Source organism: Toxotes jaculatrix, chromosome 10 (assembly GCF_017976425.1).
Source record: "Toxotes jaculatrix isolate fToxJac2 chromosome 10, fToxJac2.pri, whole genome shotgun sequence".
Taxonomy (NCBI): Eukaryota; Metazoa; Chordata; class Actinopteri; family Toxotidae; genus Toxotes; species Toxotes jaculatrix.
The window spans coordinates 23,096,036-23,116,858 of record NC_054403.1 but is presented as its reverse complement, the minus strand read 5'-3'; the positions used below and the strand labels follow the sequence as shown (position 1 = coordinate 23,116,858).

The following is a 20,823-nucleotide window of genomic DNA, read 5'->3' as shown; positions in this document are numbered from 1 at the left end:
ATCATGGCGCATTTTAGAAGCTCAGCAAACATGCATACCACTAAATATGTCTAAATTAATTACCTTTTTTTATTGTATCTTATCAGCACAAAGATTGCACACATGAAATCATTTTTGGAAAGAGTCACATAATGAAGTAGAATTTAGTAGTGGCAGTTTGTTTGGAGACCCATATTTTTCAAACAGTATTTGAGGTTATAAGGTGAATAATTTATTGCCAGCCTTTGCAGAGTATACATTATAAAAAAGTCTCTGAAGCACTGGAACAATGCCAGCGGAGCGTCAAGTCTTCCAACGGCAGCGGTGACTGTTATGCCTAGTCGTGGAGTATCTCATGTCTAACGGTAGCGGGATGGGAAACAGTTAGAGGTCATTCCTCTCCTTCTATTTTTAAGAATCCATTGTGTAAGCCAAGAGAAAGGGGGCTGATTTCAGTGTGCGGTCAGGTTTCAGAACTCGGCAGTAAATTTGTCCCTCGTATAGCACAGAGAATAAAACATGTGTTGTGGTTTAGTACCCCCATCCCCCTCCGCCGCCGCCACCACCACCACTAGTTCCCCAGCCGTATCACATGTCCCCACACAAGTCTCCCATTGGGTTTTCAGATGGTGTTTTTCTGCAGCCAGCGTGAGACAATGACAGATAATGCATGAATTATATGATTCATTTCTGGGGTCTCAGCAGGTGGTGTGACTTGGCATTTGTTTTGGGGGTTCTGATCTTGTAGCATCCGTCTGCCTCTCAAAAGATTAATAGAGACACAGGGAAGAAAGAGTGAACCTTCGCCGGGGCTCTTAAGTGGCCTTGTTCCCCAAGCCGGTAAATAAAGGATGGGAGATGGTTGTGCCAGGTGTGGAGCGGGAGGGAAATAAGAGAGGTTAGAGCTGTTGATCATTCTCGTCTTATATACGTAATTACCTGGAGATAAAGTGGCAAAATGAGACATCTTTTGCCTACCAGTCACAAAAGAGGGAACACTTTTAAAATTCTGCTCTGTGGTTGAGAAGTGGGGGATGATTAAATGTTGATGAAGAAATATCGCATTGTCTCCTCTACTTACTTTCAAACAAAGGACTGACTTAACAAATGACTTCACACTTAAGAGTACAGGAAGGAGAAGCAGTGTTGGGCAAGTTTTACCTGAAGGGCCAGCAGTCATGTTGAATAATCGCAAAGGATATCTGTGGCTTTAATCATGTATGAACCTTCTGTGTCTGTGATTTATGAAGCAAAAACGTCAATGAAAATACTGTTTTTTACGTAAAAGCAAAGGAGAGGATGCTGGAGGTGGAGAGCCTTTTGACCAGAAGCAAATCAATTTGCCAGTGGCAAAAAATCTGGATGGGGAAAGTGAATGAGTAATGCTCTACCATGCTAGACTAACTACCATAGAGGTGCCCTAAAGTGAAGTATTTAACCCACCCCACCTGCTGTGTTGGCACTGCTCTTTGACCGGTAGCAGTAGGTGGGTTATATAAGGCAGTCACCAGGTGGGAATGTATAGAAAAACTACCAGTGGAAAAGAAGATCTCTGTTCAGAAAACCTCTCTCCTACCTTTACTACGACATATTTTTTTAACCAACAAAAACCTTCACATTTTAGCTTTTCGCTGCTGAACATTTTGTATTTTTTTTTTTTTTTACTCAACTTCTAATTTCTTTTCACATCTACACTATTTATGGCTTCACCTTTCCAAACTGCCGTGGTGATTCTTTTGTATTATGGCATTGCACTTCTTTTTTCAAACCCCTTTTCGCTTCTTTTATTTGTGACAGTTTGCCTCCAGCATTGCATTTTGTTGTTCTGAATTCCTATAAAGTGCCTCTTGACACGTCAGCCGCAGAGCTTTGCAACTTCTCACATCAAGAGGATATCTGTAACCGAGCTGAAGAGCTCGTTCTGAAACAATTCTTGTTGATATATTATCTTTCATCACAAGTATCACCACAGACATTTATCATGCTAGCGAGCACAAGACTTGGGTATGACACTGACAAAAGCCTCTTTTTTGAAAGTAAAAGTACTTGCAAAGAATAATCATGCTTGGATCACATCCTCTCAAAAATACAATTTAGGGGAAATTCTTAATTCAGCAAGGTCATAGTGATAACAATACTGTGAATATTTCATGCATAAATTTCATGTGATATGCCTACTGATGGGTAAATTGTACACTTCATTTACCAAGTTGACTTTGCTCAGCAGACTGATAATTTAACTGTGTGTATTTCATGTTGGCTAGATAACATTCTGTGTGTTTTACGTTCTTAGCTGTAATACCCACTGTTTTCTGTGCTGGCCACACAAATTTTAATTTCCCTAAGAGCTGTACATGCTTTGTATGTTGCATCTTGTCTCTACATAATAATAATAATTCTAATAGAAAAATGGAATTAGGGTTTAAGCATGAGAAAAAAAATGCATTCATTTCTGTGTCCTCTGGGAATATAAATGCTGCAATACATGTGCAAGATTCTGCAAAATCTTTACAGTGCTTGATGCCGTGAAAACCTTATCCCTCTGAATGAATTATGGGCTTTTAAAAGCTGTAAACAGACATAGGGAGGTGCTCTGTAAGGTGGCATTTTCATGACTAACAACCGCCGACGTGTGTGAGTTGCTATCGGTCAGTAAATCATACCTCTCTGTTCATGCTGCTGGCAAAGGAATGTCAGTTGTTAGCAGCGTTGATGCCGTGGCCACTTGTTGATGCCGGCTGGCATTGTTTGTTTACTCAGCCTTTTCTGTGTTTGTTTGCCCACACAGCCTGGCATCAGTCATCCGGGGTCAGGTCCTCACGGAAGACGGGACGCCGCTGATTGGGGTCAACGTGTCTTTTCAGCACTACCCAGAGTACGGCTACACCATCACGCGGCAAGATGGCATGTAAGGGACTCTCTCATGCACCAGTAGGTGCAGTATGCAGGGACACATCTGCATTTATCAACACTGATTTACATGTCCAAATAAACATGAGCAGTTTCTCGCAGGCAGCTCAGCCTTTAGGTTCCACCTTTGCCCTTGCAACGATTTATTTATGGCTTGCACAGCTGTCCCCAGACTAGTATGGAAAAATGCAGAAAAAGCTGTCTGGCAGTGACAGAGTCGTCTGGCAGTTATCCAAAAAGCATTCAAAACAAATCGAAACGGCAGCACATTGTGCCCTAGAACAATTCCTCATGCAAATGTCACAGTGGTGGAGGCCATTTTGAACCAGGCTGTTTAAAATGCATTGAATCAGCAAGGGTAGAATCAATCTGCCCGTGGTGTAGTAAAACATGGGATTACTGTCTGACCTTCTCCTGCTATTACCACAGGCAGGTCCTTAATAATGGGAGTGCAAATACATACGAGACAAACGTATGTCACATATTTTACAGGAAGGGTTCACTTCAGGCGTGAGCTTTATTTTTGCAGATGCTCGTCGGAGATAGTGAACCAGGCCGTCATTCAAATTCAGCAGATGGAGGCCATGTTTATGTTTTGACAGTCTGGAATAAAAGGCTTATGAGTGGCAGAGAATTGTACAGCTGTTGTTATGAAGCACAATCCTTGGGTCCCCATATATCTGAGGATTAGCTGATTTCTTCAGATATTCCGCCCTGTAACTCTTCTGACAAGGAGCGTGATAAATGGTCGGGGATAATCACACTTGGTTAGCCAACAGATCCGCTCAGTGTGTTAAGAAGGGAGGGGGGGGGCAGCATCAAAGCCTGGCCTCTTGCAGCTGTGAGCTCCCCACTGCCCAAAGTGGAGAGAGCTCGAGAAGGAAGCTGTTGTAGGTCAGCTGCACAGCTTGGCTGTTGGCGTGTGTGTCCGTGTGTGTGTGTGTCATTCTGGGTGTGGGTGCATGCATGAGAGATGTGCATACGCACTCAAATCTGTGAGGGTGTGTGTCTTTGTGCATGTGAATGCATGCAATGTCACCACACAGATGCTTTACCCCCCTGGGTAGTGGAGCTCGCCGAATATATAGAGCAGCACTTCAAAGACTCGCCCTTCATTTCCAAACCAGTAACTTTTCCCTGAGTAATGTCGTACTAATTAAAACCAGTTCACCAGAGAAAACTCCTAGGACTCAAGACTCCAAACCAAATTCAACCAGAAAGTGTCTTCTTACGCCATGCCTGATTAAACAAAAGTCATAAATTAGATTCAGTGAATGATAATAATATATATAGGCTGTGCAGAGGGAATACACTTGAAAGGGAAAAGTTCTCTCTGCCATTGAAGAAGCTTAGTCTGGAAACAAGTATTTACTTTGCTACTAAATTACAAAATTATAACAGCCTTATGTTTTGGCCATCATTTTTATTGGTAATAATAAACATCTTACACACCATCCTAACTGCTGAAATGTGGAAAAGTGAGCAAGTGGGCAAGAAGCCGAAGGACTCATTTAGTCCTACAGGTTTTTTAAAAAAAAAAAAAACAGCATGCAAAGCATCTTCCTGATTTACCTTTAACCTTCTATTTGAGCTGCAGTTGTGTGCACACAGAGATTACTTTGGGTGGGATCAGTTTCTGAATAAAGTGGTTTATATGAGCTGTTGAAGCCAGTGATTTCTTTACAAATTGTCTGATCATCTGACTGCTCGTATATCTTGTCCTATCGGATTTTGATGTTATGATGTTGCCATGTTCTCAGATCTCAGCAATTACTTTAGCGAGTATGTAATGTGGTCGTGCTAGAACTATGAAAATAAGAACCAAGTTGTAATAGCCAGGAAGCTTCTGTTGATACTTCTGAGTCTAGTATATTTATAGTTAATAAACAGTTTTTATCCAATTAGTTACTGTCTGTGTTTTACAGTGTAATTCCATGTTTTTATTTAATGATAATTTGTTAAGGTTTGACCTCTTGGCCAATGGCGGCGCTTCTCTGACGCTGAGTTACGAGCGTGCGCCGTTCCCCACGCTGTACCGCACAGTGTGGCTGCCCTGGAACGTTTTCCACGTGATGGACACAGTGGTGATGAAGAGGGAAGAAAACGACATCCCCAGCTGCTACTTGACTGGCTTGTTGAGACCCAGCCCCCTCATCCTGGCCACTCCCCTCTCCACTTTGTACAAGACCTCGCCAGAGGACAGTCCCATCATCCCCGAGACCCAGGTGAGACTGCTGTCACAGAGGTGACATAAAGGCATCATATTACATGGCTTTTATGTAATTCAATTCCAAGTTTCTTCTCGTATCTGATTGCTTTGAATGACTTTTAATAATTTAACCCGTGTTCGATCCCAACATTACAAGCTGCTGTGTTGAAAATACACAAATGCAGAGTCACGATAATGCTGTTATCTTCCTTTTACCATGGCTTCTCTCGCTTATTTTAAATAGAGTCAGATTTGCCTTTCAGTTTGCCTTTGAGCTTTGATTGAATTCAGGCGTCTCCCCAAATACTAAGCCATAAATTGTCTCACAGCAACACAGATAAATTCTGAGGGCACATCGCATGGAGGTTACATGCCTCAGGATTTGGTCTGTATCCATTTGGCTCAAATCACAATTGAAAATCCCCAAATGCAAAATGTGACTCTGCAGCTTTTGCTGTTTGAACTGAACAGAAAAATCTGTGTGTAACATTTGAGGGAAAAAATCCAAATTGTGAGGGCATGCTTCAGTATGAGCTTAGAGGCAATCCAAGATGCTACCTGCTCAAGAATTGGCACTCTACAATAAAAAGTAAAACTTGTCAATTATTGGAGTCATGGTGTTCAAGTAACAGTATTTTTTTTTCTCACAGATTCTAATAATGAAGAATTAATTTATTGCCTGTGGAGTTAGCTCAATTTGCATATAGACTAATGTAGTCTGTGATTTGGCATAAGAATTTATTTTTAATATTTTGGCTACTCAACATAAATTTATAATGATTGACTGTACTGCATAGAATATAATAGCCTTCTGTATAACCATGGCAACAACGTTTCTCTAACATGACAATAATGGTTTGTTCTGACCTGAGCCCAAATGTCGGAAGTGCCATATATGATGTGATATATTACATTACATTAATATTTTATACAGTAATTAGTCAACCTCTACATTAAACACCAGCAAACTCCTGTTCCTCCTGTTACTTATACTTCACACTGAGTATTTGGCACCAGTCTGACTGCTAATTAAAATCATAGGTCCTTCATGAGCAAGTGGCCATACCAGGCAGTGACCTCAACCTGGTCTACCTGAGCTCCAGGGCAGCTGGCTACAAGCCCATCCTCAAGGTGCTCCTGACCCAGGACCGTCTCCCCTTTGGCCTGATGAAGGTCCACCTGATGGTGGCCGTCATGGGCCGTCAGTTCCAGAAGTCTTTCCCTGCTTTCCCCGACCTCTCCTACACCTTCATCTGGGATAAAACAGACGCCTACAATCAAAAGGTCTTTGGCCTGGCAGAGGCTGTGGGTGAGTTCCTGCTGTGAAGTGCCGACTAAAGATGTTGTGTAAGCATAGGTTCCTTGTCAGATACTTGGCGGTGCCTTCAGGCATTGAACCTTGGTTGAACTTTTGAAGATTGATTTTATTTTTTTTTTTAAATTGAGGATTATTTAGTCAGGGAGGGCTTTGAATACCATGTGCAATAAAGATTTAGCAGGTGGTGTGAAATCCTGAAATCCCCCTGTGCTGCATTTTTGAAGGCAACTGCTCTTTTGCTGACTTCTTTGTTTTGCATGTATGATATTTCAGTAGCAGTGCGCTGACTAAAATATTGCCTTATGAGGTAGTGGTCTGCAAAGATCCAGCATGGAGTCAATAGACAGATACTAATAGAATCTTTTTAGCAGATTATACATAACAGAATATCTCAATTATGAATTCTTTAAAATAATGATTAAAGTACCTTCTTAAATCGTAAGGATTATAATGTATTAGGATGATCTTATGTTCATAATATCTTGTTTATACAGAACTACACAAAAAGTTGTCAAAGTCTGAAAAAGGCTGAGGGATTTTGTTTAGAAGGATGAATGTTAGAGCACTGCCGCTCACATATTACAGAGAAAAACCTCACAACCCTGGCAATCAACAGGATTCACTCATGGCTTATTGCTGTGACCATATCACAGCGTTTATGATTTTCACCATAATGCGCTCCATCTGAGCCTTTATTGTTTAAATAATTCATGCCACTTTACACGCTATTTCATGTTGCAGTTTATTTGTATTTGCACAAGATAAAACAGACAAATGAGAGGGGAGCACATAAAAAACAAACTGTGCAGGTGAGACGCAGAAAAACCCCACGGGTCTCCTAAAATCATCCCAGCTGGAGAAAATTACAATAGTCAATGTGAAAACAGAACCAGCAAATACAGAAAACAGCCGCAACATGTGCTGAATGTCTTTTAGAGTACAAGCCTCATTGCTGCCATAAGCGTCAGGTAAGGAGGTTGCAACCTTGCTCACCATAGGCATCTGCTGTCATTACTTTCAGTGTCAGTGGGATATGAATATGAGTCCTGCCTTGATGTGGTGCTCTGGGAGAAGAGGACGGCAGCGTTACAAGGCTATGAACTGGATGCCTCCAACATGGGGGGGTGGATGTTAGACAAACACCACATACTGGACATTCAGAACGGTAAGAAATGTTCATACATACAGTATATGTGTGTTCTTGTGGGGCAGAGATAGGTGGCCTCTTAGGGTTACAGACAGGCGGTCTTTACCCTGAATCACCGCAATAAATATCCAAATCAGAATGAAATATGGTTCGTCATCCCATCTGGAGATAATAGAGGAGAGTTTTGAAGGGCTGATCATTCACAGTAATGATAGAATAAATCAGTGAGTAAGTCACCAGGGTGCAGGGCTCGCCACAATTCCACACTACTCAGCTATTTTAGGAAGAAGACAGCCTTTTGACTTCTCGTGAAGGCTTGTGCTTTTGATGAACAGGCGTCATGTTTAATTCCTGGATTAATTCAATAAACTAAATTAATTTCTTGCTCTGTCATCAATCAGAATCCCTTTAATCGCCAAGTACAATAAATGGACAAGAGTTTGTCTTTGTCGTGCTGGTGCAGAGACATGAGAAAGTGAAACATGCATAATGAAACTATCAGATGTACATATGCATTGAGTCATTGCTGGGTTACAGTACCAGGAGGTCACTCTATAATCTGGGGAATTCAGTGCTATGCTACAACTGTGCAGGCAGTATTATGACTGCAGTTATAAGAAGTAGGCCTCAGGGTAGTGTGCATTGTCAGTTTGCCAGGCCGCTGTTTTAACATTAAACCCACTCCAGCTCACAATTGTTGTTCCAGTTGTCCAACACAATTTGTGTCCCTTTCATCTTGAGAATAGTCAGGGTTCCAGTCGTGGCCTTCAGCAGCGTGCTTAGTCTCACACTGTCAGATTAGAGTTTTTGACTGGATATTTAGTTGTTCTAGGTTTTCTTGCGTGTTTTGGTGGGAATTTATTGTTTGTCTTTGCTCATTTTAATGTAGGTTTTTAAAAAATCTAATTTACCCATCCATTTGCAGAACTCACTTGATCTCTTGCATTTGCAAAGCCACAGATTGACAGACTGAATGATAGATTACATAGACAGATAGAGCCAAATGAAAAATTCTAATGGCATACAGAGAAATATAGGATCCCTACTCTTCCACTGGCAACTAACAGAGTAGTGTGTTAGAGTCTGCTTGAACAACAAATGCATCTGAGAAACTAGTAATTACACTTGGAGTAATAGTCTAGCCAGATTCTTGTCTTCAAGCCATAGCGTCTGGGGATTTTCTTTGATGTTCCTTCAGTGATAGCATCACTGCTGAGGAGCTGGGCTTGGTTATGATTGATTTTTTTTTTTTTTTTTTCGTCTGATTCAACTTGATTTTCATTACTGAGGAAGAGAAAATGTGAAGCAGTGCAAATGTTACAGCTGATAGAATTTGTAAATGTGGACCAGATCTATCTATCTATCTATCTATCTATCTATCTATCTATCTATCTATCTATCTATCTATCTATGTGTATTGTCTTCTTGGTATCTTCTTCCCTATTTTAAGTCACTGCAAGATTATTAAATTCCTTCCTTGTTTTAAGATGAAATATTTCTTTATGTGATCAACAAAAGGAGGCAATATGACCTAATGAATGCAATGATATCAGTATTAACATCCCTACAAAATATCATCTAGCATGCCCTAGTGTGCCTTCCACTCTTCTGAGTTGTATTGTACACCTACAGTCACTCAGAGGTTCAGCAAACAGGTGGGAGTATTGTGCTTTTGTGATTCACTCCCCTTTGCAGTGCTTTGTAGAAGCTGAAGTAAAGTCAATTCTTCAAAAAGCAGCAAAAATGCACAGATTTAGCTGTGGGTGAGCTTTTATCAGGCAACACGTTGGCCCTCAGCAGCTGTGATCACTTCAGTGTACACCACTATGAAGCTGCTTTACAGTGAAAGCTCCTGCCAGTAATTGTTATGTCACAGATGCATTTATATTCTATGCAACAGATGGATGAATAACTTTAAAATGAAATTTCATTTATTTTCTTCAGAGTGAAATGTAAATAGCCCTTTATAAGGCACCAACGGTAGGTCCAGTGAGGTTGAAGAGTTTAATGAGGGTTGCTGGGTTTTACAGCACACTATCAATGTTTGCGTGGCTAATTGTGCTTGCAAATAGACAGTATCTTGTGTATGTATTCATGGTGCTGATACTCAGTTTGAATTGCTCCATGTAATGTATTCTTTTGGTCTCTAATGTCTTCAAAACACATTGGAGAAAACACAGGCAACCCAAGCTGACCAATCACAATTTCTGTGGTCTCCGTGTGGTATCTCCACAGTCCTGATGAGTAGTTACAGATATGAGGAGGTTTGCATGAGCTCTGGAGCCTCCTCACATATCTGCCTGACACAAAGTATAAATCTGGCTTTTGCCACTGTGTCTCTTTGGCCCGGAGCTTTGAGTAAACCTCAGAGGTTATTTCTGTTACAGGATATTTTGGCAACCAGAGGAAGTCTGTTTTAAGGAGGGATGTTTGTGCAACTAGAACTCTGCCTACTTCTTCTGTGTAGTATTTCACAGCATCTTACATGCACACCCACAATTGGCAGGGGCAATACTATTTATTCCATAATACCCAGTGGGTTTTCACAGCAATATTATCCATGTATTCTGTATGTATAACAGTCCTCTTATATCTCAGAGATTGCACAAACTGTCTTTTGTCGGATATGGTTGTGGAAAACATGTCAGAGAACAAGTTTCTGAAACCGTGTCTTCCTTTACTTTGTTCAAGCCTTGATGCTACTTTGTCCTGCTTCTTTGTTAAACATTAAAAGAACAGACATAAGGGCCCATTGCCAAACCCAATCTGTCAAGCCATCCAGAACATGAAGTTTGTGAAGTGTGCAAAAGAACACTGAAATATGCCTCTAGCTTGACTGCTGCTGGTGCGTCGCGTTTCATCCCACCTGTCTCAAAGTATAGCACACCCATCTCCAAAGCCTTCGCTGTGGCAGCATCACAGTTGGAGTTGTAGTTGTTGTGAGATGCGTTTGTGATCAACAGATAGGTGCAGCATGTGTGATATGCAAATGTATGCTGCATCCTTTATTAGATTGAGCTGTGCTGTGTGTCTGGATTTATCAGAAAATTCGATGTTACTGTGCATGAAAAACCATCATGTGCAGGGCTGTACGTGCACATGGAAACAGTGAAGACCGAAATAAAACAACAACCAGATGGTGTCGAGTTTTTCCAATGCAGTAAATGCTGCAGCCTCCCCAAGGCTTTTTCACACTTTTCACTTGTCCTGTTACAGCACCGCCCTGAAAATAAATTGCAAAGTCTGACTAAATTTAACATTCAGAAATTGTTTAGCAAACTTGTGCTGTTCTGTCTCATTTACCCTTGTCTGACAGGACCTTAATCAGTTTGCCAATAGGGTTTCATGCTACAATCCTATTAGCTCAACCCAAAACAGTGAGCTCTGCAAGACTGTGAAATGGTTTTGTTAGCAACTTTGGTATGCCAGTGCACTGAACAATACAGTGTTCACATCAAAGTATCATAACCCTATCTGTAATCCTGTCCTCACACAGACTAATTTTTATTACAGGGATTGTAAGCAGGCACCTAGTTTTATCTGCTTGCATTTTCTCAACCCAAACTGAATTATTCAGTCTTGCATTCAGCCACTTTTTGACATTTGAGATTTATGGCCCACGTGGGTTTTTGGGCGAGGAATGCAGTTCGATATCCTCGGCTGGCATGAAGATGAATCCAAATATCACTGTTTGCCTTCATTGCTGCTCCAGTATTGATTCTTTAATGCTGTAAGCCTTGACTAATGTCCTCACCCAACACGTTAGCAAGTGGTGGTCCTCTACAGCTGCACAGCGGTTTAGCTCCAGACATTTGCTATCGCTCTTTGTTGTGACTCCTGCTTCGTTTTCGCACCACTTCGAACATCTGAGGACTTTTTCTCTCATCGTTTGTGGCAAAAGACCCGAGCAAAAGCTGTCTCCCTCTCTCTGCCTCCACTCCAGAGCCTGTCAAACTAGATAAGGCAAATTGCTGGTGTCTGTACTTTAGTCATGTCCTCCTGCCCCCCCCCCCCCTTCTGCGTTACAAGTGGATATGCCATCCCCTCAATCTGCAGCTTGTCTCTATCTAGGGTAACATAACTGATTCTTATTGGACACAGCCAGTGTTCAGAAACTCAGTATCTCAGTGTACTTACTGTACAGCTCACACACACGCTGCATTTGAAGCACTGAGATGTTTCCTGCCCACCTTGGGCCTCTGTGTTGGTGAATCAGTGGGAGCCTGGGTGGTATCTTAGAGAATGACACAGTGCAAAGGGGAACAAAGAAGGACGAGGTGCAATTAAGACACTCCCGCTCCTCCCCTACCAATCTCTGTACTCTCTACGTGTCACCAAGGTGACATTGCTGAGGGCGCTCCAGTTTTTTTATCAGGTATGGAGGCTCGGCCTCGCATTTGTACCATTAATCATCTCGGAAGCTGTGATGTCGGCATTAAAGCATTTCTTTCCCTACATGACTCAAATTAGCCTTTTATCAAAGAAATTATTACCGTCTGTCACGATTCTAAGGAAGGGATCAATTGAACAAACAGTCATCAGTGATTGAATAGGTATCTTTCAGAGGAGGTAGAAAGGTGGCCTTACAGCTTGGGACAGCGTAATAAGGAATTAACAGTTATATATGCAGGAGGTAGGTATATGAAGACTGCAGAGCAACAGCAATTTCCCCTCTTTGCTCAAATATTTCTGTAATGACTGCTCTAGTTTTCTATTTTCAGCTTGATTTTCTGTGATGGAAAATGGCCTTCATGTTTCCGCTGTGTCTCCACAGTCACATTCACTATCATTTATTTTTAATACACATTTATAGTTTGAATTGTTTTCAATGTCTCTCCGTTATTATTTGGCAAATTTCCCACTACTGTCAGAGTGTAGCTGTGTCTGAGTGTTTAATAATGTGGGAAATGCTGCGTGACGTGCAGTTACATTACATTATAGGCTGTGTGATTGTTGGATGGAGCAGTATCAGAGTGATCTTGGAGCAAGAGAGACAACAGATTCTCAGACTTTCTAAAAAGCCTCTTCTAACTAAGCCAAGGGAAACAGTGATTTTTTTTTTCACCAACTTCTATCCAAAGCTCATACACGCCTCCACACATTCATTTACTAATCAATGAGCAGACACGTCCCTAATGGCTGATCCATTCAGCTGCCATACTTTGACTTGAAGTAACTACTTCAAAATCTGTTTAGGGAACATTAGTTTGTTTCAGTCTGCGCAGAAAAGCTGAACTTTGCCAGACTGTATAAATTGTATTTCTGCTCGTCTTGTTTTAAAGAAAGTTTTGTTTACGATTTTATAGATTTCATGCAAACTCAGAGCAGAGTGAAGTAAATTTATAAAATATGTATAAATATCTTTAAAACTCTGAAGCCGTTTTCGTCAGGACACTGCTGGAGTCCTCCCCCTCGGCCTGGGGCGCTGGATAGTCACAGACCAAACTCCCATCAGTGCAGATGTCCAGCTGAGACGTCACAAGCTTGGTCTTTACAACAATCATCAGCAGTAATGTGTCATGGCCAAGTGTCCTTGAGGGATGAAAACTAAACCTGCTCACTCTCTCTACAGCTGCTCCACAGGAGAGTGGCAGACGTTGTGTATGTATGAGCAAATCAAAGTGAAAGTGTACAGTGTCCTTATTAAGTGTGGACTGATCGTGAGGGGTGGTTGATGATTGATTAGTGTATTTAATCCATTCCATTATGCTGTCTAATAGCCTACAGTAAGACTTGTGTGTACAGTAAACTGTGATGGAAGTGTAAATAGAGAGGACCACGGCTGCTTGCCAAAATGACCTCAGCATTAAGTGTTTTTTTTTAAGCTGAACGCCAGCCAAACTGCTAGACGGCTGTACTGCTGCAACTGATCCATGTCCTACACACTGCATTAGGCTCCTGGATATTAGAAACGTCTTTCTCGAGAATGTTAAGGAGCTATTACACAAACAAACATTAAAATTCTAGTCAGATTACATAGCTTATTTGGTATTTGTAGCTTTGTTTCTGGATGCAGGGTAAACCTTTAAGCTCAACGCTGTGTGTTTCTTTCACTGAGCAGACACATGGATCACAGTTCAATTCAAGTCCCAAGGTCACGCATTTGATGGCGTCACGCATAAAGCCTTCCCTCGGACCTATTTGTCTTTGTTAGAGGCTCATGTATAATGCTCTGGGATACAAAAGACGGATTGGTCAGATCGTCCTGTCAAGACTCTCGGCAGACCGTGCCTTCATTTGAATTTGCCCTTCAATCAATTAAATCAATGAAAGGAACTAATCAGAGAGAGGACAAGCAGCATGGCCGCACGCTCGATTTCACATACATCGAGGGTTATGAGAGCTTACCGGATAACACTGTGGGAGAACAACATTATGTGGCCATTCAGTGGTGTCATAGATCCGCTAATTAGGACAGAGGCAGTGTGAACTCAAACAAGTTGCTGGATGTGAATAATTAAGTACTTCTAGCATACACTTCTTCCCTTTGATGTGTTTCTCCCCTTTGAAGAGAGCCCCTCCCCCCAAAAAATAAAAAAAAGCCAGTGAGTCTTCAGCGAAATGTGAAATGAATGAACATTACAAGAGGGAGGTACACTGCACTGTATTTATGTATACCACCTTTCTGTGACCTGGGGAAAACAGGCTCCCTGTCAAGTAAAAAGAACATCATTTTAGATAAAATATACTTCATCTTTGTGGAGATTTTGCAGGAACGCACTGAAGCGGTTCTGTAATAATGCATGGAGCTGAGTTATTAGAGTATTTCATTTGAATTGATAGTCAACTGGTTGCCTGTGTGCTGCCAACAACTACTGCTCTATTTAAATCTGATAATTTTTTATTTTAGTGTGTGTTACAATAGTGTAAAAGTTATTACGATAGCATAATTAAACACCCTTAAATTGTGTAATAAACAAAGCACATCGTTATCATTAAGTACTTCCCAGTTAGAGCCAAAGGAATGTAACCTTAGTTTTACTTAGTTCTGCTTCTGTGTCCAAGCTGTGAAATTACATTAAGACTGCAATAACTCGAGTCAGCTACTTTACACTTCGGCTATTAAGAACTATTTGAAATAAATGTCTTAATATATCCTTGCATATACCATTCTGATGTCTGTGTGTTACGTATGGAGCTGGAGCCAGGAGGCATTTAGCCTGTCCTGACAGAAACACTGGAAGCAGGAGGAAAAAAAAAAAAAAAAAAAACATTCTTGGTGCAAATAAGTCTGTCCAAAACTTTACTTTTCATTTTTGTATTTGTTTGTCTGTGGAGCAAACAAGCGAGACACAACATTTTAATTAGGTAGGCATGTTTGTTTTTTTTTTTTAACTTCGGATGGAGTCTGGCTGGCTGCTTCCCTTTGCTTCCTGTCTTTATGCAAAGTTAAGGTAATGGCCACCTGGCTTAACACACAGACATGGGATTTTCTCATCTCTGACTCTGTACAAGAAAGCAAATTGGCCTATTACCCAAAATGTTGAACCATTCCTTTAACATATTATATATGTATATTGTAAATTGACTGTAGACTTTTTTATGTTCCCATTTTAGCCGGGTCTGTCTTATAAAAGAGAAGTATCTCAAGAGGCTCTCTGGTTAAACAAAGGATAAATAATGAGCCCATTATCTGCTACTAGTGACAAATACACATCATGCTTTCACACCTCCAACTAACTTCTGTTTTGTCTCCCAGGCATTCTTTACAAAGGCAGCGGGGAGAACCAGTTCATCTCTCTCCAGCCCCCTGTGATCTCCACCGTCATGGGGAACGGGCGGCGCAGAAGCATCTCGTGTCCCAGCTGTAACGGACAGGCCCAAGGCAACAAGCTGCTGGCGCCGGTGGCTCTGGCATGGGGCATCGACGGAAGTCTGTACGTCGGAGATTTCAACTACATCCGCCGCATTTACCCATCTGGCAATGTCACAAGTATCATGGAGCTCAGGTAAGAGCAAGGCCTGTTGTTACCTGCTGATTTTTTAACTATGTCCCACAATTAAGGCTACAAATACTTAAGTATTAGCCTTGAAATTTGTATGAAGTATAATTTGTATAACAATGAAAGGACAAAATATCTTCCAGTATTTTTTTTTCAACATTCAGATACAATATGCAGCATATTGTTGTTAAAGTGAAAGATAACTAAAATGGACCTAATTTTAAAAAATTTGAACCCACTTCTCATTCCCACATTTAGAACTCAGTGTGGAAAGGGAAACTAAGATGGCACGGTGGACAGACTTCCAGTCACACACATCTTTCCCCTACTCATAGAAATTTGAACTCTTTTCCCCATCCATCTCCATAATTAGGAAAGACATCCTGTCTTCAGCGTGTAATTGGGATGATTTACGCCCTCATGCCAAGTTGGCTTCACTCAGCAGTGACTCAGATTCAGCCAGTTGGCTTATTTCAAAGTAGCAGGTGTTGATTAAATGTACATTGGGCTATCATCCTACATGAGACACATAGATGACAAACATATGAAGACTGCCTTGAAAGGACACAGGTCACAACACTGTTTGCGGTGTACGTTGAGCGGTGTGTAAGTTAGTGTTAAGATTATAAGAGTGGACGTTCGCTGATGAACTGGAGTGACTGAAAAACATCACTTTCTGCCTCAGTAACCTGCTAATGTATCTGCACAGTGCGCAGCCACTACAGGGCAGTTCTCGTGTGGGAAAGTGTGTATGAATGGGAAGCAGGGTGCTGCTGCAAAGGGGCATGCCTTCTCAGCAACGCTTTCCAAGATAAATAATGGTTTAAGAAATGGTTTGTGTCTCCGAGCAACTATTCTATTCTGTTTACAAGAAGAGAAACACAAAATACTATTATGAAGGCTTGTTGTGTTTGCCAAATAAAATTTAGTCTGAGATAAAAGACACACTAAGGAAAACTTCATATTTGATGGCTGTTGCAATACAAATTTAAATTAATGCAGTGAAAAAGCTCAAGTTTCTTTACATAATACACTACATCTTCATTAGCTACAGACTATTTGCTTGTTCTGTATTTTATGTTGGTCTCTTTCAAACATTTAAAGACCAAAGCGGTTTCAGTTTTTGGTAAGTATGATGCATGCCCGCTGTTTTAGAGCCCAAATACTCCGTATGGGATTCCCTGAACCTCTTTCAACTGCTGTCAGCGTAAAGTCTGCATTTAGTGGCCAATGTTACAAGTGGCAGAATCAATATTTCAATATGAGTGGTCAAATTGAGAAAACCAGTGGTAATGCAGGATGGGGCTTTATGGAGATAGGAGTAAATATTTTCCTCTCTGTGGGTTGTAACTCTCAGCCACAGTCCTGCCTCTCCCCTTCCTGCCAAACGGATTGCCCGCAACTTTCTCTAGTGGCTGTGTTTATTCTTTAAGGGGATATTTTGACTTTCTGAGTTTCGGCTCTTTGTTTTTCCTTGCAAGACACGGTGAGGGAAAAAAAAAAAAGCTTTTCGGTTTTCACTAAATTTTCAGTGAGTGATAAAAGGACTTTGAAAAAAAAATCAAGCCTTTAAGTCATTACTACAGCAAGAAAACTGTCTGACGGGCAAATAAAAGCCTTAAACATGAGAAGTAAAAATATCCCTTTAAAATTTGCCAATTTCATTGTCTTGATTCTTCTTCCTCTTTTCCTGCTCACTCTGTACCGTGTCATAGAAATAAAGACTTTAGACACAGGTAGGTGTTTTATCTTAGTGCATGTTTTACTTGTTGTTCTCCATACATCATCATCTTAATCATCCCCTTTACAAATATATGAGTAACTCTCTCTTTTACATTCACCTTTAACACCAGTGATTAGCATGTGCAATTATAACAAACTAATTAAGGCGTGATTACATCTAAACAAGAAGAAGAGTGCATTGTCTATCAGAACTGCAACTGTGCAATGTGAATATTGATGAAATGGCTACAACATACACTGAAACCTTTGAATTAATATTTTTTTTTAAAAAAGGATGTTAATGTAAACATACACAATCAGCATCTGTGTATACATTATAATGCAGTCCAGTACAACGGTCCTGCAATTAACAATACCATTGTGAAGCTTATAATTACATTTCCAGCGATGGTGTTTGGCAGATGCTCTTATCCGCAGGGGCTTACCCAACTGCTTTGTATTCATGATTAAGACAACAGCATCAGATCAAGTGGTGATGCAGATTGGTGGCAATTAGGTTGTCCCACTGATTATCGTGACCATAAGTGCCAGAGGTTCTACAGAGAGTTAACTGGAATAACTTTATTAAGCTCTCGTGTCCCTGTGACAACAAGACTATGTGATATGAATGTGATCCTGTTGTTGAATTTAAAATCAACACCTATTTGCCTGATTCGTCTGCTGAAAGCAACAACAACAGTTCCCCACGTCGACAGAATAATCCACTGTCTGCCTTTCATTTAATTCTAGCTGCAGGTGCGGCATAGTTTTGATCAGTGCCTGTATCAGAGTATTTTCTTGTAAGCATTATAAGCTTAATTGACCACCAAAGAAAAATAAATAAAGGCTTCCAGTGCAGTGAAGTGCAGCATGATTTGTCATCAGTCACCAGAATAAGCTTTGTTTTCATTTTTCACCAAAGGTCTGTTGTTGTGTAGGATAGATGACCACAACAGTCCAGGTCCTTGTCAGTACATGTGACTTATGTTTACTTTTGGTTTGTTTGTGTGAATCCTAAATGGACTAGAACCAAAGGGCAACAGCAGCTCATCTGTTTTTTTCTTGTTTTGTTTGTTTGCTCCTTGGTCCAGACCAAGAAAACTGTATAGGCTGTATAGGCTAGCAGTATGAGCTACTACAGGAAGCCAGTGAAGGCATCCTAGGCACAGAGTGCAGGGTGAAAGCTTGAGCAGGTGGATATGAAGGCTGTTGGATTCTGGATCACTTGGAGGCTTCTGAATGCCTGCAAAGCAATGCCAGCAATCAGGACATTGTTATAGTTTAATCAGGAGATGACTAGCACATGGACCACAGCTTGGGACAGATCTGGTCTAACATTTGAAATGCAGAGGAGGATACATGAGACATGGAAAAGCCACAATCACCACCTGATCTGTGGGTCAAATGCCAGTTGTTTAGTTTTTGTTGATACTGCCAGAGAGCTGCAAATAGGTCATTTACGTGGCCATAGTCTGAAGTGTTCTTTTGAACCTAAGAGGTAAACAGAATTTTAGATTCAAGACCACAAAGTAATGCTTTAAAATTTACTGTAAAACTTAGTATGCACTTTACCTCTGAAGCCTCATAAAGGTATTATTTATTGCAGGAATGTTTTGTAAGACTGCATAATGCCACACAGGTGTTTCATTTATGGTGTCCACCCCCCGCAGGTTGGGTGTAAAAGAAAGGGTTACTAATGTACATCTCACTGAATTCTTTCTAGGAACTTGATAGCAGCCACCTATTTTGAGCATTTACTTTGACTCATAAAAGCTGTCAAGTTTTATGACTCCATCTTCATCATTTTACAAAGATGTTTCATTGCCACATTTATTTTGCCGTCACATTATCCCACTTCCAAAGCCAACCGGTATTGACTGAGGTACCATTAAGCTGGAGCACAACCAGAGAAGCCATGTTTATGACTGCATTGTAAAGCAAGCACTTTTTCATGTTAACTGCCTCTGTTTTGAGCTCTTTAATGACACTTAAGCAACTACTATGTATAAACACTGCCCTAATAGAAAAGGTTAATTCAGTAGTTTGTCAGTGTTTCAAATTTGCTGCCACAGAAAATGACAATCTGTGTTTCCTCAGATCCAAGTATCAGTCAATCATGTGTTGTAAAATCTTTAATTCTTAATCTCAGACACATTTGCTCTGATTCAAAGAGGGTTAGATTCATTATGAGACAGCAAAAAGAAGGCAAATAAGCAGAAATAGATGCAATGCCATTAGTTGTTGAACTTTGTTAACACGAGCCAGTCATTTCTGTAATTTCCAAAGGCTTCTTCTTCCCACAGGGGAGTGATAACAGATGAAATGATCTGGCACACAAGTTGTCATTTCTGCTTTGTAAACTGGAAACTCACTGCAGTGCTATCCCGTAAAATTCTGTTTGACTTCCATCTTTTCAACCTTCTCTGTATTCTACTTGTTCATTCTTAAAGCCTCTGCCCTTTTTCTCCTGCTGTGGAAATTCTTGGTTTTTTTTTTTGGCAACATTAAAAATAGACCTTATTTCCCTCTTCAGTTCATTATTCACATGCATGACAATGATTGAACTGATAACAAGGTTATTTTAAGCTGCAAGTGAACTGGAAAAAAACAATCTACACTTGAACAGTCATTTATAATGTGTGTTTTAGAAAATGACATTCTTAATGACAGCTTAAATACTAAGAAAATAACTGAACATCGGCATTAACTTATTGTCAACTTTTGAAATGCAGTTAAAACAAATACTTGAGGTTCTCTAATTCTGTTACCAAAAAAAGTGTTCTCTACCTAAACAACTTTAATGCACACTGAAAACACTGTTAGCTCTCTGGAGATGTATAATGGAATCTACTCTTGATAGTATTCCTGACTGTTTAATTCAGAGGGAAATTAAGGCTAAATTTCATCAGGGGTCAGTTTGAGTTTACAGGTTTTTTTCAGGTATAATTGCATTAGGTCACATTTTAGGGGTAAATTAGCACCATTATAGGACTGTTTGGCTGTACCTTAATGGCATATAAATAAAAAAAACCCTCATTGTCTGTAATGACAATATATAACTGAGTTTTTCTCTTGAATGCAGTAACAACCCAGCACACCGGTATTACCTGGCAACTCACCCTGTAACTGGGCAGCTGTATGTGTCAGACACAAACTCCCGGAGGATCTACCGACCAAAAATCTTAACAGGGACCAAGGATCTGCAGTCGAACGCAGAGGTGGTGGCAGGAACCGGTGAACACTGTCTGCCCTTTGATGAGAACCACTGTGGCGACGGAGGCAAAGCTCCAGAGGCCTCTCTCACTGGACCCAAAGGTATCGTTTAAAACTGATGAAGATGTTGTACAGAAATGGAGGGGTGGAACACGCTGATGGGTTTCTCAGTCAGGAATAGCAACGGCTAGATCTATGTTTATGTGTGCATTGGGCTCTGTGCCAACTCTGAGCCTTCTGATTTTAATGATTTGTTTGATTTTGATGTAAAATTTTGGTTGTGGTTCATTCTTGGAAGCACAGACACTTTTATAAATTAAGGCTGTGTACTGCTGCTGCATATCAAAAAGTTGTTGTTGTTTTAACTACAGAATTATAAAGA

The 20,823-nt window shown here is 40.6% G+C and overlaps 1 protein-coding gene across 1 annotated transcript in view; it reads left to right on the top strand.

The window, feature by feature from the left end:
* si:dkey-237h12.3 (teneurin-3) overlaps positions 1-20,823 on the top strand; it is a 121,353-nt gene that overhangs the window by 84,014 nt on the left and 16,516 nt on the right. Inside the window, exons 14-20 of the mRNA XM_041048018.1 lie at positions 2,768-2,887; positions 4,853-5,114; positions 6,140-6,407; positions 7,438-7,581; positions 15,263-15,512; positions 17,222-17,242; positions 20,311-20,543. Of these exons, the coding sequence (XP_040903952.1) occupies positions 2,768-2,887; positions 4,853-5,114; positions 6,140-6,407; positions 7,438-7,581; positions 15,263-15,512; positions 17,222-17,242; positions 20,311-20,543 (1,298 nt within the window). The remainder of the gene's footprint in view (positions 1-2,767; positions 2,888-4,852; positions 5,115-6,139; positions 6,408-7,437; positions 7,582-15,262; positions 15,513-17,221; positions 17,243-20,310; positions 20,544-20,823) is intronic.